This window comes from Calypte anna, chromosome 2 (assembly GCF_003957555.1).
Source record: "Calypte anna isolate BGI_N300 chromosome 2, bCalAnn1_v1.p, whole genome shotgun sequence".
NCBI lineage: Eukaryota > Metazoa > Chordata > Aves > Apodiformes > Trochilidae > Calypte > Calypte anna.
Window position 1 is genome coordinate 137,938,972 of NC_044245.1, and position 24,251 is coordinate 137,963,222.

The 24,251-nt window shown below is 36.3% G+C and overlaps 1 protein-coding gene across 5 annotated transcripts in view; it reads right to left on the bottom strand.

Annotated features, from left to right (window-relative positions):
- Nucleotides 1-24,031, bottom strand: part of TAF2 (TATA-box binding protein associated factor 2) — a 58,287-nt gene extending 34,256 nt beyond the window's left edge. For 2 of the 5 annotated variants that reach the window (XM_030444808.1, XM_030444805.1), the window contains exons 1-13: nucleotides 23,249-24,012; nucleotides 21,649-21,703; nucleotides 20,698-20,858; nucleotides 18,169-18,219; nucleotides 14,890-15,008; nucleotides 13,402-13,543; nucleotides 12,813-13,044; nucleotides 12,049-12,233; nucleotides 11,376-11,489; nucleotides 9,381-9,480; nucleotides 7,655-7,740; nucleotides 3,048-3,183; nucleotides 1,518-1,672 (exon numbers count right to left, since the gene is read on the bottom strand). In XM_030444808.1, the coding sequence (XP_030300668.1) occupies nucleotides 1,518-1,672; nucleotides 3,048-3,183; nucleotides 7,655-7,740; nucleotides 9,381-9,480; nucleotides 11,376-11,489; nucleotides 12,049-12,233; nucleotides 12,813-13,044; nucleotides 13,402-13,543; nucleotides 14,890-15,008; nucleotides 18,169-18,219; nucleotides 20,698-20,858; nucleotides 21,649-21,703; nucleotides 23,249-23,301 (1,589 nt within the window). In that variant the 5' untranslated portion in view covers nucleotides 23,302-24,012. Of the gene's footprint in view, nucleotides 1-1,517; nucleotides 1,673-3,047; nucleotides 3,184-7,654; nucleotides 7,741-9,380; nucleotides 9,481-11,375; nucleotides 11,490-12,048; nucleotides 12,234-12,812; nucleotides 13,045-13,401; nucleotides 13,544-14,889; nucleotides 15,009-18,168; nucleotides 18,220-20,697; nucleotides 20,859-21,648; nucleotides 21,704-23,248 lie in introns of all 5 variants that reach the window. The other 3 variants (XM_030444806.1, XM_030444809.1, XM_030444807.1) reach the window with 3 other exon arrangements.
- Between the last annotated feature and the right edge of the window lie 220 nt (nucleotides 24,032-24,251).

Genomic DNA, 24,251 nt, shown 5'->3' on the forward strand with positions numbered 1-24,251 from the left:
TGCAGGCTCTCAACAAGTCTCTGACAATGTAAGGCAAGAACAGGGAAGGAAAACCTGTTCTTTCATGTCTTGACATTTAAAGGAGGAGCTGCCAAATTCAGAGAGGCTTCTTACAATACATGCATTATCATCCTTTCCCATAAAACGTGGTCATACAGCTAGACACCTCAGATTGGTTCTGTTCATGGTGGATGCTTTCTGTGAGTTTGTCATCAGGTACAGCTTAACACATTTTCAGTGGTTTCTTCAATGTAAGATCAAATTCAGCATCAGCACAGCACTTGTTAAGAGCATAAGAGTGTGCCAGTTAATTGTAATAAGGTATCCTCCTAAACAAAACAAAGACATGCTGTGTTCTGACAAGGTAGAAAAATCTAATCCCAGAAGCATAACACTGCTTGCAGCATGGTAGGGAGGATGCAACCAAAAGATTAGACAGATGTTACAGTCAACTAAATCAGTCTTGGGGCCAAATTCCAGAAAAAGTGAAAAATGCCCAAATTTGAGAGTTACAAGTTTTCCTTGCTTGTAGAACAGACATAGTAAAAATTTATCCTGCTCAGACAGTAGTGCTGACATTTAGGTATAGCTGCAGTGTGAATACATGCACATACAGAACTCCTATTTCCCCAAGTACTTGGCACAGCTAGGTATGGAAATCAGAACAAGGTGTACCTAGACGTTTTGAATACTTTTAATGCAGATAATATACTAACTTATCAGAGTACTCTATAAACATTAATTATATAGTGGTTTTAGTTAGATATTGAGATGCATGAACACTATTAAGTCGGCTCAAAAAAATGTCTAAATATAAATAACTTTTTTTGTTTTCTGTTAGAACAGTAAGTTAGGTTTATGCTGCACTCATATGATTTTAGCTTGTAGTCCTATTAGTTAATACTACCAATTAAACCTCTTACATTGAGCAAATTCAAATTTATCCTCCTATAAATCTAAAACAAAAAATACAATTTCTTGACTGATATAGCTGAAATGTAAAGAAACAACAGGTTGATTTTATCTGTAATTGTAATAGCAACACAAGCTACCAAGCTACTAAATGTTCGTCTATTTTAAACTATCAATCTGCGCTTCAGGTTACTCATTTCATGGTGATTTACTGGAAATCACATCTTAAAATGCACCAGACTATAGCATTTTCCATGTCAGACTTCAGCATATTTCTATGGGCAGTGTCCTCTGGAATCCCTTTAGTGTAACTTGGCCCTAAATTCCAGCAGGGTTCTTGTGCTTCTTTCAAAGTAAAACTTAAAAACATTAAATCCCTTCTAGTAAAGAATACCCAAAAAAAGCTAAGAGAGCTAACATACTCTAAATAATTGTGAAAGGAGAGTAACCCTGTGGCTTGCATCCATTTCTAATTTAAAGAATAATTACTTAACTGTTTTAAGCAAAGATATTTCATACCTTTCCTTATATTTCTTTAATAGCACTGATTAAAACCCAAATTCATTCTGTGTATTAACAATCCAGACCAAGAATAAAAAGGATACACCCACTGTTTTATTAAAGGTTGGATGTCTTTGCCAGAGACATTTGAGATAGACTTCAAAAACCCAGATGTGGAAACCAACATCTGACTCCACATATGTGACTGGAACTTCTGAGATGAAGCAGTGCTGGCCAGACTCAACAATTTGTTGAAAACCTAAAATGATAAAAAGTTATTACTTTCACTAACAAAAAAAGCTTTTCTTCTTAATTGCAGCTGAATTGCAACTGAAGGTTGATAAAATCATTCTCTGATAACTGGCTTCAAAAAAATTCTTTTAAAATAAAATCATGTGCTTGTCCAACCAGAAAACGTGATTTGCAGGCACAAATGTATTTTTTACTTAAGGCTGAGAGAAGCACTAAAAGCTCTGCTTCTAAACATAAGAAATGTTTAACAGTAACAAAATTAAATTAAAATGTCTTCTTTCCTCATCACTGCTACAGATACAACTTACAACAACACAGCTTTTTAACTTTTCAGCACCCATTTTCTAGTTCTAAGCACCTCTATACTTCAAAACCCTGTAATTTGTGGCTAGTCACTGCAAGTCTGGCCTTTATTTACTAAATTTTAATTCAGAGAGTAAGGAGTACATTTTTAATCAGTTCTTTCCACTTGAGATTTTCAAAGAACCAACTTCCTCAACATTACAGATACATACAAAAAATTCATTGAAAGACCACCTGCTTTCAAAAATTCTGTACAGTAACACAGAACACTGCATATACCTGCTTCTTGGACAGAAAAGTTATCAAGTTCTCTGCTTTGCTATTCCTTTTTAAAAATTGCAAGGAATAATTAAAATTTATGTAAGGAAAGCTTAAAAAAGGTACATCTGATGTATTTTTCATCTGAAAACTGCTTATAAGAGGTCTAGCACTGGCACATTCATGATGTCCTTCAAAAAACAAACCAAACCAGCCAACAACAAACACATCCAGAAAACTAAAGTTGATCAAAATGTACCCCTCAGTGTCTTTCTGGGTGTTTTCTTACAGCACTTTGCATGTCACAGAGCACATTCAATGAAGAAGCAAAACTCCAATTCTGCAAAGTTTAGCATTCCAGAATAAAATGACAATCATATATTCAACTGCTTCTTCTAATATAAAGATCTATGGTTCACTTCCAGCACTGAAAATTTTATACAGTGGAGGGAGCAGAAGCTAGAGTCTCATTACTGTCATTATTTATAATTTGAATAAACTAGCTCACAGTAACACCAGTTAGGTAGGGTAAATAGGTCTTCAGTGTTAACAATCACAGTCTAAAGAAATTAGAAACCTTAGCAGTAAAGAGAATATGTAATGTATAAGAAGTATTACAAGTTACGTATGGAAGTAAAAGCTAACCTTATATTAACACAAATGACCTACATTTTATGTTTGTTCTGTCATGCTAAAAATGAAAATACAAATGGAATCCTATGATCACCGGTTTTGTTCTTTCTTAAACACCATTTAATGAATAGAAATGCAACTAAAGACAAGAAGTTGTCTATATTACACATGATCATTTAAATACCTACCTGTAACATGAACTCCATGCTAATTCTGTTTTCAATCAGTCTCATGACAAGATGTGCTTTACACTGGAACATGGTGTAATATTCCCAAGACAGCGTATGAGGGTGTTTGATAGAAAAATGTAAATGTGATGCAGGGCTGAAAAATAAACATAACAGCTTTCTATTCTGCATCGTAAGGAAAAAAACTTAAAGAAACACCTTAGCAACCAAGATTTTAGCTGTACCAATACTTATTCAGGATCATTCCTACTGCTTTCAAGCCACACATTTTGATATGCCTAAAATGCCCACACAGTTGTACAGCAAGGTGACATAGGTGTATGTACCTAGTATACAGCAAGTACTGTATAGAGAATAATGACAGGTAACAAATGCTTTGTATTACTATACAGACAGTGCTAGCAATAGCAACCAGAGCAGGAATCTATGACTTGAGCCTGGAACTTAGCCACGAATTAGCACTCCCACTCCTCCACTTCCATTTCAGTGACTGTGCATAGTGAATATTTTATATTTAAATAAATACTTGTTGCAATTAAAGAAAAGTAAGAGCTTCAAAAATCACAGCAGACTACCATGTGATGAGCCAAAGAACTGCTTGCTTTTCATTTTAGTTAGCAACTTTATGCTTTCAATACTTTGGCAAACAGATGTCTTCCAAACCAGACAGCATGCCAAGGAAGACGAGGCAGAGCATTGTGTTACAGCTGCCACACAGCTTCCATAACTCAAACTATCTGCAGTGCTCCTTCACACACACCCTTCATATCTATAAGCAAAATATTTTAAATGGTTTGATTTCATTCCATATTAGAAGACAAACAAATGGTGAAACCCTGAAACTTTCAAAAGCAGAGGTGATTTCTGGATAGCTTTCTTGGCTGTACAGCTATGAAATGCCAAAAGACACTATTTTGATGAACTATAAAATTAACTTTCTCCACCAAGTTTTACATTTCAGAACATAAACATTCTGACCTATACCCCAGTTTCAAAATAGAAAAGAAGCTGTAATACTGGAATTCTTGAGACAAATAAGACCTTTCTGCCCCTTTTCAGTTATGTGAGAAGTGGAGAAAATGGGAAGTCTGACCTTATTTTATTGATGAAGCCTGTACCTGTATTTTGTTGTGCTCTGGTTTCTTTTAGTTCTTTTCACATGACATTTGAGTTTTCCGTGAATGAATAACAAACATCTTAATAAACTGGACCCACACCATGTCAGGTCAACTTAAGTGGGAATCCAGACTTACTTTATACTGGTTGGTGGAAAATCACAAACTGGCCACTGCAACACAGAAAATTTCTGGGCTCAAAATTGGATTCCTTCCCTGAGATTCTTGATTATAAATAATCTAACCAAACCATTTGCAAATGGACCAGTCATCTAATTTGTCCAAACTTTAGAAGAAGACATTGAAAAACAGTGTGAAATAATTCATGAATTGTAACGATCAAAGATAAGCACTGTAAGCCTGACCTTTCATGCCAGCTGTGACAGGAAAAGACTGGTCTCCCTGAACCTTAAAAGACAAGAAGGCTCCAACCTTAGAACATCCTCCTAGTACCTGCCTACAGGACAGGTGGGGAGGGACCTTTTACGAAGGCATGTAGTGACAGGATGAGGGGGACTTGTTTTAAGGTGGAAGAGGGTAGATTTAGATTAGGGATTAGGAAGAAATTCTTTACTGTGAGGGTGGTGAGACACTGGGACAGGCTGCCCCAAGAAGTTGTGAATGCCCCATTCCTGGAAGTGTTCAAGGCCAGGTTGGATGGGGCTCAGAGCAAGCTGGTCTAGCAGAAGGTGTCCCTGCCTATGGGAGGGAGTTTAGACCTACATGATCTTTAAGGTCCCTTCCTACTCAAGTCATTGTGTGATTCTTTTAAAAAAACCATTTTAACACTGACCAATCCTTCCATGTAGCTGAAAGATGTATACCTCTAAGGAGTATCCTACCAGTACAGAACCAGCAGTTAACTTCCTTATCCACAGTACTTATGTTTTCAAGAGATGGCAAGAACCAAGGAACCTGCAACACCTCAGTATTTTTTTCCATCTATTTACTGGGAGTAAATAGTTTACTCATTAATGCCTTTCTTAGACATCTTAAGATACAAAAGCCCAAGTATTTTTAAATTTAACCAAGTATTACCCTTCTTTGATGTACTGAGTATAAGAAGGTACCTGGGTTTACCACTTGCTGTTTCTATGTGACAGGCAATTGCTAAAGTTCTCCTTATCAAAATTGTCCAGTTATTTTGGATATTTCTCCATTAAAAGGTAGGGAAGGGTTAGAAACCATGAAAGAATTGAAATGCAAGGAGGAAACTGAGGTTGTGGCTCAGACATTATATAATGATTTGTTCTCAGTATAAAACTATTTATCCAGCTTCAAACGATACAGTTGATTGACTTTGGTAAAATTCTTTTCTTGAGAATTATAACCAAGCCAGGACCCACATTCTTGGCCTTCCTAAATCTACCAAGTGTTGATGCACTTTAGTACTGGTTACATTATTTAACTGCAAATCAAAGCTCAGACAAGTTTGCACTTGACAGTTTCATTTTGTAGTTCATTCCATATTAACACATTTCTCCTGATTATATTCTTCTTCAATCATAAGAATTCTAAAACTTTTACTGAATTGGCAAGAAATGAGAATCAAAATTTGGAATATGGACCTTGAACCTTTGGCAAGGTGAAAATTCACCTAGCTCTGAAGTGGAAATTAAAAAATTAATTCTGAATTAATTTTGTCTGAAAGAGGTTTTTTTTTTCCCAATGATTTCCTTCCGTTTTGACTTCTAATTCATTAAACAATTAGATTATTAATTAGCCTATTTTTTTCTCCAGATTGTTATTAATTCAACTTGCTGTAACACAAATATGCTTAGAAGAAGGAACATATACTTAATTTTCATAGAAGAGAACTTTACTATCTACAAGAAACAGGAAGTTTTAATCTATATTTGTGATGTTATTATTATTATTAACAAGCTACAATGAATAATGAAGTAGTAACACAATGAAGTAGCGAAATAGTTTTAGAAACAGTATCTAGCAGTGATACCTCACATATAGGAAACGTACATTAAAGAACATTAGAACTGGACTTTGTCAGTTATTTGCATCCAAAGCTAGAATAAATAAAGCAAAACTAATAAAATTAACAGTTCCAATAACATTTATGTTTTAGTGAATTTCTTTTCTTTAAAATGTGCTCTTTTTCTCTAGTTTCATCTGATCCTATCAATCTGAATTTAGTTTATCTGTATAGGTGAGCATGTTGCCAAACTGTAATGCTGCCAATCAAAAGTGCCAAAACCTGAGTACCCCAAATTTTCCTTTAAAAAAAGCCATCCTCACCAACAGGATGCCTAAAATGACTGCAGCTAGCTGTATCCTGCTTTTCAGAGGTGTATGTGACAAAAGCATCTAGGTACTTGGTCTGCTTCACTACCTGAAAGAACAGGACAATGAACTAAATCAAAATCCATCAAAAGCAGGGAAACAAAACTGCGTCATGGCTTGGCATGCATATACATACAGAAGCTGCATTTGTAACTGTCAGCATCCAGAAAATACAGTAATTGTTGAGGATTTACCTGGCTGGGAAATTAGCCAATATGTCCTATTCCTGATTTCAGACAACATTCTTCTTCTTTCATGTCTTAAGAAAGGATTACTATTCACATTTTAAATGGGCTATTTGTATACTTAATTCAGTTCTAATTCCAGAGTTTTAATTTTAAATGAGGAAAACATGGATTTGCACATACTCAAAAGCAAGAGAACCTCTGCTGCAGACAGTTTAGGTTGTGTTTTCATAATAGAGGGGCTCCTGCTGCAGTAAAGACTTAAAAAATTCAAATATAATCCCACCATCTTTGACATGCTCAGCCTCACAGTTTTGCACATGCTGCTTACAAGTTTCCAAAGAGCAACTCTTTGTTGAGAATCTGTCTCATAACGAGATTAATTTAAACAAACAACCCAGCAAAAGGCTGTCACTGAAGCCTGGATCAACTTCCTGATCTGGTTTCCACTAATACTCTTCTACCTCTTAGTACTACTCAGTGGGTAAGTACATGAGTATCACAAAAGAGGTAGAAGTTCCTATGCTAGCAATATTGAAGGCAGAGTTCACAGTTACCAATGGTACTTCAGAGATGATTGATGTAATACTTGTTTTTCCAATTGGTAAGAAATCTCAGTATATGATTGCATGGTGGTAACTGAGAATGGAAAGAAAAGAGCAAACAAAGACTGATAATAATGTAAAGAAGCCTAAAGATTACTAACCAGTCCAGAAACAGCTCAGGTCAAAATTCTGGCTCCACATTCTCTATCATCCTCTTAACTAAAATGTAGTTTCATAACAGCATTTAAAACATTCATTAGACTTGCCTTCAAGATTTAAAGTGAAAGAAAAATAAAGTTAAGAGTCATAAAATATGCTCAAGATTGATATGAGACTGGTAATACATGCCTTGGTCAGCTGAAGTTCTACAGCCTCTGGCCTTGAGCTACACAACACACCCACGGCATGTATTAATGGCCCCATAAGACATACCCTGTAATGACTGGCAGCTTAAATAAACATACTTGTCTTTCTCTTTTCCTCCTCCAAATATTGGATGCAGTAAAACTCCACCAGTCTTCAGTTCATATGCCACTATTTGATCCAACTCCTAAAAAGTATAACATACGTAAGCAAGTATAAGTTTTAAATTATTTAAAGATGACAAGAAAGCTTTTCATATCATTGCTCAAGCCATACATCCTCATTAAACTTCTCTAGAAATAAAAAGAATTTTTTTAAACTAATGTTCCTCAGCATAGCAAACAATAAGAAAACAGCAGAAATTAGCAGTTAATACTTGTTTTGGGTCTGGACTGCAGGTCAACCCACAGCAATATTTAACCAAGGAGTATTAATGTTCAATAAATAAGTTGTCTCTGACCAAAGGAAATAAAGGAGATCACCATTTCCTTGTAGTAGAAAGTAATACTGAGTATATCTACACAGTAGATGGCAGCATGTAGAAGCTCACCTTCACCTTCACTCATGTCCAAACCAGACAGACAGAAGTCAACTCTGCACTGGAATATGAGTTTTAGTGTGTGTGGTGCTATGCCCATGTTAACAAGCATGCTTCAAGGCAGTATGTTCGCAAGGGCTTATTGTCACCCAACAGTCAACATGGTTTTGAATCAAATCAGGTCAGCCTGAATATAGAGTGACTTGATGTCTGCCTGCAATCAAGTGTTGGTCACGAAATTTCCAAATATTGATATGTATTGATATTTATTGTTTCATATCAACTTACACACTTTTGTTATTGATAATACATTCAAAGCAGTGAGGAAGGAACTGGAGGCTGTGACAGCAGTGCCTCTTGGTTCTATGTGGAAGCACTTAACTAATTCATAGGGAAGAACACAAGCAGCTAATATCCAGAAACACCTTCTGTTGCACACAGCAGTGAACTCTCAAGCAGACCATCATCCAATTTTGTTGTTCCTGATAGCACCCACACTTTTAGCACTGACAAGACCCAACTTTGGGTGAGCTGAATGGACATTAGGCAAATATGGATGTGGTATTGGGTCCCCCTACAAGTAAGGGATGGGAAAGGAGCCATGGGGTTAGTAAGAAGAGTTTCTGGAAGAGGAAGGGTAAGAGATGATGACAGAAAGAGGAAGATGATAAACATCCTCCTAAGATTTAGTATTACTGGCAAAGAATGAAAAGTCACTGCTGCTATCACTAGTAAATACCTATTTCAGAGCACTGGGACATTTGGAAATGTAAGGTACAGACAGAAATTTCTTTTCCAAGAAAGGAAATCCCTTTAACAGGGAGTTTTTTGTTTTCATTACTTCATTTAGTACTTAAATGATACCTCATCAACTAGTGATCCAAGTTAACCCTGGAGCCCTTCTGAGCTCTATCTATGGCCATCACAGTATAACAAATTCACCAAATACTCCCTTATGAATCCCAAATTCTGTTTTAAGTGTTTAAAAAAGTACAGTATTTTTATTTTCTTTTATTTGGTTTTGTGCAAAAGCCCAACCAACAAGGGAAAAACTAATCACACAAAGAGAGACAATGAAAATGACTATTTATATGGCTGTCACAGAAATGTATTTTGGTTAATATGTTTAGAGTTTTTCCTTGCTGCGAGTGGTAAAAATATATTAGTTCTGAATCTTGTCACTACTAAACATTTCTTCAGGTTTCAGTATTATATTCTTGGTTTATATTGCATCCTGTACTATGTAAAATGTCTGAAAGATACAGAAAATGCAACTATAATGTTGTTACCTGTTTAATCCAGTGACGATACTCATTAACACCAAAGGTTTTTTTCATCCAAAGGCCATATATATAACCAGAGATTCCCTTTAGCACCCATTCATCTGACCTATAATAAGGATGAAGCATGAATTACAGCACTTCAGAAGGTATTTTGTAAGGAGTAGTATTTTTGAACAGCTCAAAATAGCCACAAATTTCAGCAGGTTATGTAACTTCTCTAAGTCAATAGGAGTCTGATGAGCTGTGAACCAACTTATGTAACTTGGCACCTGGATTGGACCAATGAAACTGAAAAGGCAGAGAAAACTGAATTTACCACTGAAGCCCAGATTAAAATATAAACCCAAACTATTTTAGCTGAAACAGTAGGAATAAACCAGAAGAAATTAAAGTTAAAATAACTGCTAATCTGTGTGATCTTAATTTACTGATAAATATCTCAGTGCAATGCAAAAGATGAGAATAGCAAACAGACTCTATCTCAATTTGATGGATACCCACTTAAACACCACTTTTGAAAGGTATGTGCTGGGAGAAAAATATGGACAAAGACTACAAAATTAAAATGAAATAGAATTCTAAACTTAAGAACTGGAAGCCTAATATATGGAGCCTAATAAAGTGAATAAATAAAGACAAAAACAAAGAGTCATTTTGAGGGAGGAAAAAAATTGTCTTCACAATGGAAGCAGACAGAAAATATGGAAGAGTGCAAGAGGAATTATAAATAGTACATACATCAATTTAAAAGTATGTTGCTTTGGGTTTTTTTTAAAGCCAAGAATACTCTATGCCATACAGATTTGCCATGAAAAAAGAAATGGGTTTCTTGTCCCTGATACACAAAGTGTATGCCAAAAGCTTTAAAATAAACACTGACCAGAACTGCCAAGAGCCAGCTGGGAGAGATTTTCTGAGGGACGGACTTACAGTCAGCTTACCACCTTAATGCATTTGCCCATTTGACATTAATTTCTGCATTCCTCTCCCTGAACTTTGTCATAATTTATTGGTTCTGTGCCCCATCAGTACTTCTGGCAATGGGCACTTGCAGCCCAGAAAGCAACTGATGGGATGCATCAAAAGAAGTGGAATGAAGGAGGTGATTCTCCCTTTCTACTCTGCTCTTGTGAGACCCCACCAGGAGTAATGTGTACAGATCAGGAGCCCCCAACACAAGGAGGGCATGGAGCTCTTGTAGCAAGTCCAGAGAATGACCACGAAGATGAGAGGGCCGGAACATCTCCCCTATGGAGACAAGCTGAGAGCTGGGTGCTGTTCAGCCCAGAGAAGAGAGATCTCCCTGGGGAGACCTTATAGCAGCCTTCCAGTACCTGAAGGGGGCCTTCAGGAAAGCTGGGGAGGGACTTTTTACAAGGGCATGTAGTGATAAAACAAGGGGTAATGGCTTTAAACTGTAAGAGGGCAGATTCTGCATAGACATTAGGAAAAAATTCTTCACTGTGAGGGTGGTGAGACACTGCCACAGGTTTCCCAGGGAAGCTGAGGATGCCCCTCCCTGGAAATGTAGAAGGCCAGGTGGGATGGGGCTTTGAGCAACCCAGTCTAGTGGGAGGTGTCCCTGCCCAAACAGAAGGTTTGGAACTAGATGATGCTTAAGGTTCTTTCCAACTCAAACCATTCTATGATTCCCATGCAGCTACACTTCTTCCAAATACCTAACAGAAATTTACTGGTGGTACAGAAGTGTCTCCTCTCTAAATTTCCAGGTGCCAAGGCACACCACAACATTCAGTAGTAACAATTTCTGAGAGAAGACTGCTCAGTCTTCTCCAGTCTTTGCAATCCTATGTATCTCACATCCCTCTTGCAAACAAACACAGCAAACTTTATTTATTGAGATATTTCTCCTGTATTTCTTTGCTTTCTTCTACATTTATAGTTTCACTTATTCTTCTGATAAAATGCAACACTCATCTTAAAATTTTACTTTCCCAGGTTCTCTCAATTTTCTAGAGAGTAAAATGGCAAAATACTTACCAGGACATTCTGGATATAAAACATCCAAAGAACTGCTGAGCCAGGGCCTGTGCTAAGCACCTCCTTGTCAGTGGAGTTTCATCTATAATCATTGCGCTGTGTAAGAGATTTGTGCTGGATACCCATAAAAACAAAATAACATAACATGAGCACAAGCATCAAAGAAGCAAAATAAAGACACTGCTTTAAATGCCAAAACAAATAAAATAATTTCTTTACTCCTGTCCAGTGTCATAGTGACATCTTTTTTTTAAACACTTGTAATCATGGCAGATCTCCTATTATCATCCATATACAACTTTCTAAGTAATGCCAAAATAGTTTGTTTTAACTGCTGAAACTCTTGAATTCCTGATACACTACTGCAACTAAAGAAACATACAACATAATAAAAAAAACTTAAATATTAAATATTTTTCCATGTTTCTAATTCATAAAGAAAACAAACCACTGCCATTTTTTTTCTTAAAGAAGATGCAAACCCAACATCTTTATAACAGAAAAAATTGTAAATGTTGTTAAAAGCCTGTAATGGCTACAAAAGCCATCCCTGCCAAACTGGAGATCTCAAAACCCAGGTTAGAAAATAATAACAGCTTCATATATTTCACAATAATCCTGGATGTAGAGCTTCTAAGCCTGTGGATTAGCTGTAATTTTCTCAAATACTAACCTGAAAATGCTCATGGATGCATAAGCAGCTACTTCAACATAAGCTTCATCTATAAAAACAGTCTTGAAACAGGAGTATGGATAGCGGCAGGTAAGAATCTCCTCATAAAACTCAAATACCTCGTGAAGGTATGAGGTGGTATGTTTGAGTAATGGGAGAAGTTGTGGTAAGCAAAAGTGAGTCACCTACAAACAAAGGAAAATTTGGTACAAGACTGACAAATACATTTAAATTCATTAAATATCAAGTATATTATATGATGGAAAGAACAACAACAAGACAACAAAACAAAACAAAAATACAGTTGCAGTAAATTTATCAGGAAAAAAGCATTTTCAAGCTATGATAATGACTATCACAACAGAGAATTGTACCAGGACATTCATCATGACTGTGAGGGTAATTACAGGAAAATAATTTTTAGCAGACAATGAAAAAAATCAAATTGAGTTCAGAAGACAACTGTGCAGCAATGATTTTCATCAACTACCAGCAATAGGGTGGGTTTAAAGCTATTTTGAGACATATGCTCTTACCAACTCCAACTAGATCATAAATTCAGGGATATATAGAATTATTCCTCATTCAAACACTTTATTTTGAAGATAAATTTACAGGCATAACTAGGTAAGTTTTATCAGGTAACTGTACTAATGCAGGTTGTATCTAGACATACCCACACCTGGCCAATACAGCTGCAGTACAAAAATAGTCATTAAAAAAAAAACTACACAAAAAAAGGAAGCCTCTATGAAGATTATTACCTCATGCATGTATGGATCAACAAGGATTTCAAAAGGTCCTATTGCCAAGGAGATGTTAGAAGCTGCAGTTGGAATAGTCAGCATGTAATGAAAAGTCTTCTTTCTCATGTCGTGGGTATACACAGTTTCCACCAAGTCTCCGTTTGAAACAGCCACCATTGCAGCATCCACAGTATACTCAAGCTTCCAGGTGCACAACTCAGAATATGAATCAACACATGGAAACCAAAATCTAGGGAAGTTAGGATTGGTGGGAAAATGGTTAACAATTATATTTCATTTTTACAGAGATTATTTTTTCTCAAGTTCCAAACCATATTCTTAAATACTTTGCATGTTGACATACTTAATTCTACTACACATTAATTTTATAAAGCACTAAAAGTTTCTTTGCCATTAGTAATCCTAATTACTAATAATTAGATGTGACTTCATATCAGTAAGCTTCTTTTCAAGCACAAATGAAATTTGGAATTTTTCAAAATTACAATAATTGAAAAAAAAAAACAAACCCAAACCCTATTACTATTTCCTACACTTTAAGATTAAATAGAAAATACAGTCTAACATTCAAAGACAGTTTTCTTACCGTGTAGAATTTTGATAACCACACGAGAAGACATGAGCCCCTCTTTCTGCCATGCTGCCCTCCATGTTGGGAACCACAAAATGCAGGCCTCCTTTTGGCTGGTCCAGAGAAAAGTTTATATGAACCTTCAGGACTTTTAACTCTGCAGTATCAAGATCAAAATTACAGTAAATATACACAACTTCCATGGAAGTTATTTAAGAATAATCATGCAGTTTTGGACTCCTGGTCTTTCAAGATCATGTGTTTTACTTCATTCTGATGGACCTCCAGACCCACTTAAAAAGCACATATCAAAAGCTTACAATAGTGAGACCTCTGAAGCTTAACTTACAGGATATGAATTTATAAGAATCTTTATTAATTAATAAAAACTGCAATTGGAGTTACATTTCATCTTCCAGCTCCCTAATAGTAAAGAACTGTGCCCTAACCATGATCTCCCTTGAACCCTATTGAAAAATTTTTTCTACAAAAAAAAACCATGTAAAAAGCTTTCTTAAAAGACATGTTATTGCCATTTGCAGTTTCTTAAAACCTCTTATTATAGTCAAAGCTTTTCCTGTAACTGAAACGTTTTTGCTTTGGTTTAGCTTCAAAGAAATCTCACCTATGAATAGGCTGGCAGAAAAAGAAATTCAGGCATATGGTGACATTTACCGAACAAGTCTCACCATAATTTGACATTCAAACTTTTAAATGAAAAATTATACCTGTTTGAATATTTTCCCTCCTAGACTTGCAAGTAAAAACCGAGGAACTTGAACAAAAATTAAAATAAACCAGAAGTGTCTTTTCCACTATGGAGCCCTGACAAAACTGGGTGAGTCAGTTTCATTATACAGTTTTTTCTCTCACAAGTCTCACAAAACCATGGGAAAAAATGGTAGCACCATACAAGTAAATCAATACACAAAACTAATAAAACCACGTCAGAAAATAATCAGTGTTGAAGGGTAATTTCTTTAAGCAGTTAGTTGTTCCAGGATCTAATATACCAGTTTATAAAGTAGTCCACCTTTCTCTATTGGATCAGTTCTACACCAAACATTCTTTAAAATGAGATGGGAAAAAATTAATATAGATTTTTAAACAACATGCATATAGGCCTATCCTTGTAATTTTTTTTCTTTGTTGCTTCATGTATATTGTGAACAGGTTCAAATAATTATAATTTAGCACCCAAAATACTCCATTACACCCACATCCTCATGTATACTCCTGGGCTCATGACCACTGAAGATTTTGTTTTTAACAAACTGTTAGCTGTTGAGAAACCTTGCAACCACTTCTCTGTACTACCAAGAAGTGTGAAGGTATTTTTCAGACTTTGGTTGGAAAGATAAAGGTGAGGAAAAAGAGAACAGTAACCACTATTTCATGATCTAATGGTATTTCTATTTATTTAAATCTACTATCTTTCTTTGCAAACTTGTAGCTAAAAACTCCATAGCATCTTAAATTAAGCTTTCTGTGTGGTCTCTTTACCATCAACATGTTTCCACAGCTCCGAGGGAACTTTAATGCACAGCTCTCCATTTCCAGCATCTGGGTCCACAGCACTGACTGCAGCAGCATAGGCATTGGAAAAATAGTTGAGATTCCTCCTGTCAGAAATACCCAGTTAATTCTTAAAGTACATGCTGAACTACAAAGAAACAACTTCTGAAGTTATAATATTTCTATACTGAATTTCATGGTGCATGTTCAACCAAGTAGGTTTTTTTGTGTTTTTAAAGGAGTGAAGAGAAAAAGGAGGAGTACAGATAGATTTAAAAAAAAAGAACTAAAAACTCAGTTCTTATAGAAGTGGTCCACGACCAAAGACTCATGCAGTAATAATCCTCAGCAAATTAAAAGAGAAATGCTTGATACTCTTGACTTCCCAGTAAAAGTAGTATCGACACTAACTGGAATACAAATTTAAAAATTTTTGTTTGGGAAATTTTTGATTAAGTTTGTATGCTTATTCTAAAGTTCTGTCTTAAATATCTATCCCCTCATATATTGAGGTTTTGCTTTACTGTTGCTTTTCCAAATGCAGTAACATTTTTTCTTAGAAAATGGTGTTTCACCCCTTCTTCACTTGATGGATAGGAATTGTTTTCTTTTATGCTCTTTTAGATATTATGCTTTAGATATTATGCTTTTTTAGATATCATGTAAAATACCACATGTTGGAGTTTTGGCTTAAATGCACTGAATGACATAAACATGCATTAGACTTTTTAGTCCCTAGAAAAAAAATTTAAAATAATGTTGCCATCATTCACTTATTTAGGATGCTGACACAAATTTCTTTAATAAAGTTTTACCTGTTCAAGCTACTATATATTAACTGCTAATTCACTGCATACTTGAGTCCAAGGTAACACCATTACTTCAACTATGGCTTAGATTAACTGCCTTCTATTGAGGTGTGTTTCGGTTGTCACAATGACTACGAGCAGGCCATTCTTTAATGTGATACACACTGGAGGACTGAGCAGTCACATCCAAAACTAACTTTGGTTTTGCATCTTTACCCTACCTGCAGCTTTTAGACTTTTTCAAAAGGAATTTTTAAACTCTGTAAAACATGGAAGCAACATCTTTCTTAATTCTAATCCTCTAGTACAGAGTTCTTCAAAAGCTTTCACAATTTTATACTTAAAGAGAAAGTGAATTGCTGATCCTTTCTTTCCAGAATTCCAAGCATTTACTTGTGCATTGCTGATGAATCCAACCACAGTGGGAGCAGAGCCACAACCAAACATAAATCTTCCTGCAGCCTTCCTGCACCTCAATGGTCTAAGTTAACTTAGAGAGGTGGACTCTACTCATCCAAGGAAGTCCACACCAAAGAAACATGTTCTCATGTCAGGACTTCACTTTCATCTAACCATTCTCTATTCACCACCCACAAAGAAAACAGCATTCAACCTAAATTACAGTATCTTACTTGGAAGAATGAAGTGTAATGAGCGATGCCAGGATGAACCTCTAAGTCCTGGTATGTCAAACCATGCTTATATTCCTAACACTGCTAAAATGTTGAAATGTATTGAGAACATACTTTTCTCCATCTGTGGCAATAACAGCACACAAATTCCCTGGCATCACTGTCAAGACTGAGAATGTCAGGAGCAGCAAACTTGTCTACTTTGTTTGGAAGCTTCTAAAAACAGGATTTGGATAGTAAATGAGAACATATGGGCATAGAAATACCCAAATACCAAGACACAAACATTTTTTTAGTTTTCATAGCTGAAGTGTACCTAAAGATGAGATATAATGCCAACAAGTTTTAAAATAACAAGGTTGTTTTTGTACACTGGGATATACTATTACTTCAGCTATGGTTCCAGAACATTTCAACCAACTTAAACTCCTGGTGTGCTGTCTCCTAGTCTCAACCATGCATCCCTGCTCTCTCACTAAGGAGACTACAGATCATCCAACCCTGTGGTGATACAGCTGAAAGTACCAAAAAAAAGAAAAAATAGTCTTTTTGGTTTATGTTGGGTTTTTTTCAGCTTTCAGTTGATCCAGCTCCCTGATCTGCCATCTGTCTTCTAAAGTTCTCTACATTTCTGCTTATTTCTAACAAAGTCTATCACAAACTTACAACTAATGAGCATCATACCAGTGGTAATGAAGGGTATTTATTGAAGCAAAACAACACTCGGTACATCAGTAATTTTTCTATTTTGTATATAGGTTAAAGGCTTGACCACTGACTTCTCAAAAGAAAGAACACTGCAAGGTGTTTCCTGAAGGCTATCACATGGCTCCCTCTCACAGATTACTGTTGCTTGTAACTAAAGCAGCAGTAAAGATGGGAGGATAAGAAAACATCTTCATATTGTTAATGATTAAAAATATAGACTTCAACTATAAATAAATAAATCTAAACTAGTGAATGAATAGGCATACACTGCCAAAGGTTAAATTATGCTGAATACAGCCCCTATGGAAAGGAAAGCATTATGTGCACATTAGATTTATATACAAATACGTGCACTATAGCCAGCTATACAAAAACATTAATATTCCTTTACACAGAATAATGAAATGCAAGAGTTTCTCAAAGCTGCCCCAGTTATCTCACAAACATGTGAAGCACCTAACCAGACAACAGCAGGATCATCAAAAACTTCACCTATTACAGTTCAAATCAGTGCATCAAAACTCCAAACTTTTGCTGCAGCTGTTTAAACAGCTTACAATCTTACCCATAAAATTAAGAAAACAGAGATTTCTTTTGCCCATTTTAACATAAAAGGGGCTGAGATACAAGCAGCTGTCTCAGTAGTCTGAAAACACATGGTGGGATTTCTGCATACTATAGCCTCAAAAAGTAAACTCAACTTTCCTTATATTGACATAATTGAGAAAGTGACAATTTGTAAGGAAAACATGGGAGATGTGTAGAATGGAGGCTGCAACACTAACAAGGACAGCCCTAAGACAGTAAGACAAGGGTCAACAGATACTCTCCAACACTATTTGCAGTCTTTGTGAGATTTCAGACTCTTTCTTAAAAGAACAAGCAAAATGGGATTCTCTGCCACCTTGTGTACACATGGTAAAACTATGAGAATTGTTTTATACCTTACAGCACTGTTCAGAAGTTTGCTCAATAAGGGAGAAAGCAACTGTGTTAACACATATTCATACATATATTCTCATATGTAAAAGCTATGACATCCTGAAGCCTCAAAAGGAAATTACAAGACGGAAGGTTTTATTTCTTGATAAAACTTTAAAAATTCTCACAGTTGTTACCTGAAATTATGGTTTGGGACTGATGGGTAAAAACTGGAAATGGCATCAAACCTGAAAATATATTTAATGCACTAATTAAAGGTTTCTAACATTTCCTATAAAATTCATTAATTTTTAATTATCTTTTTCATTAGGGTTTGTCATTCAGCAGAATGTCAAAATACAACATACAAGACCAAAAAGAACTGTTTCACTTTCTGCAACACCGAAAATGTGAAATGACAGAGATCACGTCAATGATTTTTTCATCATTTAAAACCCAAAAGTGTAACTTGAACAAGTTGAATGTCTACATTCAGAACACAGAGATGATGTCACAGAACTCACCCAAGAAGTAAAAGAGAACATTGTGGTGAGGCAACTTCAGCTAGCACTGCCTGTCTTTAATCTTGACTTTCTCAATCTTCTTTTAACTATGCTAAGTTGTGCCAAAATTGCACAACAGAAACAAGAAACAATTAACCACTTCACTTGACCACCTTGTTATCAGTGAATGTAACCTTTCAAGTACCAGAAGCAAGTCTTCCCAAAGAAATTATAACAGTGGCTTTAAATACAGAATTTTCCATTTTTAATTGATTTTTTTTGGCTAAATATAGGAGTAAGAAATACCAAAAATATTTTAACTTTGATTAAAAATGCATGACATAGTCCATTAAATTAACACCTTTTTCTACATACTTCACAAATTCTTATAAAAATCAACATTTAAGAAACCCAAAATCATTATCAAAAGCTCGGAAATGTCTGTATATAAAACACTGCATCATGAACTCATTTCTATTTGCTGAACCATAAAAAAAGTTATAAAATTATTTTAAATAAACCGTTCGCAAAGAACCATCTCATTTCCCCTTTACTGGTTCAATAGACTACTGAAGAAAATGGTGCAAACAATAACTACCCTGTAACACTAGAAACAAAAATTTATGACTAATCTGTGTCCTGTTCAAAATAATTGATATAACTAGTTCAGCTGCAAGGGTACAATCGACACCCTCACTATAGGGCTGACCAGCAGAGCAAGGACTGATCTGATACAAAGACTGCTACAAACCTCTGCTGTTTATGGAAGCAGTTCTTTGTAAAGAGCAAAGTAAACCCACTTATGATTTTTTTTTAATGATTTTTTTTTATTATTTTTTTAGGTGCTAATTCTAGAGGTTTTAGAGTATTTAGCATTTGTATTTGTAATCCTGCCTCAAGAGCAGAGATGCTGTATTTAATCAAAACTTATAAATCATCATGCTTAATACCCAGTTGTGACCAGTTACTGACTTCAAAGATGAAGAAAAGAGGAACAGTAGGTTTTTGTTAAGAGTATTTGGTGACCTCTGTCTTTCGTATCTATGAATAACACAGGAGACTGATGAACCACAGAGACTTATCTATTAAGTTCACAGGGCACTGCAGCCTTGTGTGACACAAGATTTCACTCTGCATCCGCTGTCCTCAAATCTCACATACTGCCATTAAACAGAATAATATGAAAAAAGGATGATGTTCCACTGCACCAGTAAGATGCTATATAAAGAAAATATCCAAAAAAATCATAGAGTTATCTTTCCTGAATCTGATTTCCAGACAGGAATTTTAGAATTAGTAGACTCAAGTGGTTCAGTATAAGGACTCAAACAGAATTTCCAAACTCTGACATCCAATTCAGTGTCCTATGACATGAACATAGTATTTGCAAATTGAATTATTGAAATTCTTGCTTCAGTGATGAGTAGTGTCTGTCATAAACAGTTCAGCCAATTACATGTAATTTTGGATAAAAAGTAGCACATAAATCTTGGTAACTGACCAACAGGTCTCTTTAATACTCCAGCTTTCAGACAACAGTCAGAGAAGTTAGGTTTAACCTGAAAATTGAGATGTGCTAGGAAAATTCTCAAAGTTTCTAGTCATTAAGGCAATGGGCAGACAACCTCTTAAAGAACCAGTTATGCCATTTGTCTACTGTTCTCATAAATCTAATTAGTAGTACAGTAAATAACTAGCATCTTAATTTAGTAGTCCAACAGTTAACCTGAAACACATGAAGTCACATAATTTGTCTTATATAAAAGGCTATCTAAGCATGTTTAATAAAATCAGAAAAACTCTTACAAAATCTTGTTAGAAAAATGGCAAATATTCTCAAAAACTTTGATACCTTATGAATACCCTTATGTTTAAAACCAGGAAGGAACAAAACCAATCATACAATATGACACTGCTCATCATAAAAATCTGGACAATTTCTGTAGAACAAATTATTAAAACATAATAGCTTTGGTTCACATAGTATTATACTGATGTAAACAAATTAATGTTAGCATAAAACTCCAAAGAATAACATGAGTCAAAATTATTGCTAAATACTTCCCAAAACTGTACCACCATAACAACAGTTAACTGCTTCTGTCTGAAACTTCTGCTACCATTAGGAAATCATCAAGTAGAACTTGTCAGTACACTAAAACAGGTCACACTTAACAGCAACAGAAGACACCATGTCCTTAAAGTTTTAAGCATATCACTTACTGCTTTGACTCGTGGTGACAAACCTCCAGCGTTGGATCGTTGTAGATGAAAGCTGCTTCTAAGTCGTTGACTCTCACTCTGTAGATCCGGCATTGTTTACTGTTCAGTTTGATTCTGTTCAGGTTTGCAACTGTGGGAAATATTGTCAGTTCCACATAACCCTAGGAAACACAAATCAAAACCTTTTGTAAAATCCTTACCAATTCAAAAAGTAGAGATAGGCAAAGAAAACTCTCACTAACGCCTTCCAAAGGAAAGTCACAGGTAAAAACATGTCTATTTTTTATTCAAAAAGAAAACTGGTTTGCCCTCTTAAATGCCTAGAATACCTTTATTTCCTTTCCTGTAATTTTAACAGGTGAGTTTTCCCAGATGTGAAATAAAACAAAACACTTCAAAATGAATGACAGTCATGGTTGTTTTAGTGGAAATGATCTGCCTCTATGGACAAGCATCACTACGTTTTAGGTTTTGGTGTCTGAGGTTAAGACAATGATTTTTATACCTGTGCAGAATCCATTTAGGTAGACACCAAAATCCACAAAACTCCTCAATGACTTCAGGCCCGAAACTGGGAGTCTCTTCAAAGCCCCAGTAATACATGTAATGTAATACATATATGCTAGAAAACTCTAACCCTATCCCTAACTTTTGCTAACACTGAGATGAAGGTAATTCCTAATTGTAAATTATTTTGTAATATTATTTACTATGCAGTGACTTTCTTTTAGAAAGTTTTTCCTTAGAGAAGTTAAAAGTGTTCACAATTAGAAGGTATTTTATTTGACAGATCTCAAGGAACGGCAGGTATGTAAGAGGCATAAGATAAGAAAGTTTAAAACATAAAGAAGCCAAAGCACAAAATTAGCTTGTGCATGCAGCTGTTTCCTCTAAGAGCACGAAGAAAGCCCAGGCTTTTAATTTCTACACATTTTATTAAAAAATACTTACTACAACAGACTTTCTCTGAAAATTTATGTTGTTGATACAAACTACCTGGTGAGTTGTGCTGGGGAAAAAACAAAATTAGAATAAGTGAAGTTTTGCACAAATGTCAGCATTAAAAATAATAATTTAACCCAGTTTTAAAAACATAGAGCTCACACAGGATGTAAGTACAGATAGCTAAATACTGCATAGAGCACACATTTATATGAGGAGAATTCATGATAGTCTAAATCTCTAACATGGTCCAAACCAAAAATTTCATGAAAATTAGAGGACAGAAAAGTCACAAAAAAACCAAAGCACAGCATCATATCAGTATGAATATTGTAAGTAACACCAGAAGATAACATCGTGTTTGAACATAATGTAACAATCTGTAAAAATATGGTATTGCTGATGGTACAGAACTAAGTTCTAACACATCAGTAATGTGCAGGATTGGAAGGGGGGAGTTCTGTGCAAAATTTATGTTATGGGAATTATGTGCAAATCTGTTATTTTATATATATCTGTTATTTATATATATCTGTTATGGGAGTTCTGCGCAAAATTTACCTGCTGAGCTGACACTCATACATAATGAAAGTAAGCAAGTATTATGCATGAAAAAAGATAAAAGCATGTGCCTTTATTTATAAGAATGCATTATTTTAAATAATGGTTAGACATCAATCAGGATAGGAATTTTAAGCAAGACAAATGCATTTATTTAATTCTGAATGATGTATTAGAACTTCTGGTAATTAAAATTCTGAATTAAAAAATGTAAGAGAAAATAATAATTCCAACTTCTTAAAAAGTTTAGAAGTTATTTCTACATTTTTTCAGTAGTGGGTGGCATCTTCAGACTTCAAAGCAGTAAAACTCACAACTCAAGGTAGAACCTTGCAATAATACAACTTTTATGCCACATCACACATTATATGTACATATTTGCACATCCTGTGCATTAAGAAGTGACTGTGCTTCAGTTGAGCGAGTTCAATAAAAATCCCTACAAAGAATTATAGTACCTACTATCCAATTATAGATTCAAATACTACCTACATATTAAAATGTATATAATAATAAGAGCAATTCTACTTTGGAATAAACTGTGTTGCAGATTTATCAAGGAAGTTCAAACAGAAATAAAGACCCACTGAAATCCACAACCAGCTGATTTGCAGCTTGGTTACATATAAATAATGAATGTATAAAAATTACAATTTACTTTACAAAACTGGTTGTTGAAAACACAAGCATTTATTTATAGATAAAAAAGCCCCTAAGTCAAAACAGTCTGACACAGCAGCCAGAACTTAACGTGGTAGCATGCTCTGTAACACTGATACTGTGTGGAGATCTCCAAGGTCCGAAGAGCACAATTTATACTTCTAAGTATATACTTTTAAGCAGTGACTACATGTTTGACAGACTCCCTGTCCACGAGTGAGTCTATTTACATAATAAAACATAGGCTTATAACACACATTTTCTAGCTACATCATAAGCAATACTTCCAACCTTCTCAGGTAAATAATTACTGATCAGCCTGTGGTCTGTTTCAAATGTGCATTGGTCTCAAATATAGAAACTTTTTTTTAAAAAAAAAGATACTTATAATTTATATGGTCTTGGGCTCTCAAATCCTTTGTCTCCTTTCTTCCTATTCATCCTGAACAGCAGCACCAGACACACACTGCTGACCGTCAGACTGGCATCAACATCATCCTCGCTTGATGGGTCCTTCGATCGTTCCCCAGGTCAGGTCGTGTTTGATCACTCATCTCCCCAGTGGATCTGCTGCTCCCCACAGTCAGGCATCTTCAGCTCTAAGAAGCACCATAGTTACAGCACAAACGACATTCAGTCTTTCCACATAACCTTTTGAGCGCGGCACACAACCTCTCTCCTCTCCACAGGGGTACGGTACCAGTTCGGCGGCGTTCCTGCTCCCTTCCCGCAGCAGCCACGGAAATCAACCGGCTCAACGGCACCGCGGGCGGGCTCCGCAGACACTGACTCAGGAAGGCCGCGGCCGGGAAGGCAGGGCCGAGGCCTTCCTGCTCTGCTCCCGGGACAGCCGGCCGGGGCAGCAGCCTCCGCTGACAGCGGGAGAGGCGGCGCCGGGGGTCGCGTATTGCCGGGCAGCGCCCCGCGGTGCGGCCTTATCGCTGACGGGAAGACGAGCGCTGCGGGGGGCGGCGGCGGGGCTGGCGGCTCCCGCGGCTCGTTGTGGTCCGGGACAGGCGGCTGGGTCCGGGCAGCATGGAGGGCAAGGCGGCCCCAGGACAGGGCTCTGCAGGCGGCGAAGCTCCCGCTCCCTCAGCAGCGGGACCGCCGGGCCCCGCCACCGCGCCGCCCCGCTGCAGCCGCCGCCATCTTGCTCCCAACCTTTGACCCCGGCGGTTGAAAGGTCAGGGCCCACGGAAGGAAGCTTTATTCCTTCAGGGATAGAAATTCTACCGAAACATTCCTCTTGGTAAGGGAGCTGTATCTGCGTCGCAGGAAGAAGAGAAAAATCAAGAAAATAAAATAAAAAAATACTACAGAAGGAGCGCACGGCGCTGGGTCACGTCCTCGTGCGCATGCGCCCCGCGTGCCCTCAGGGACGGCGGCGGCCA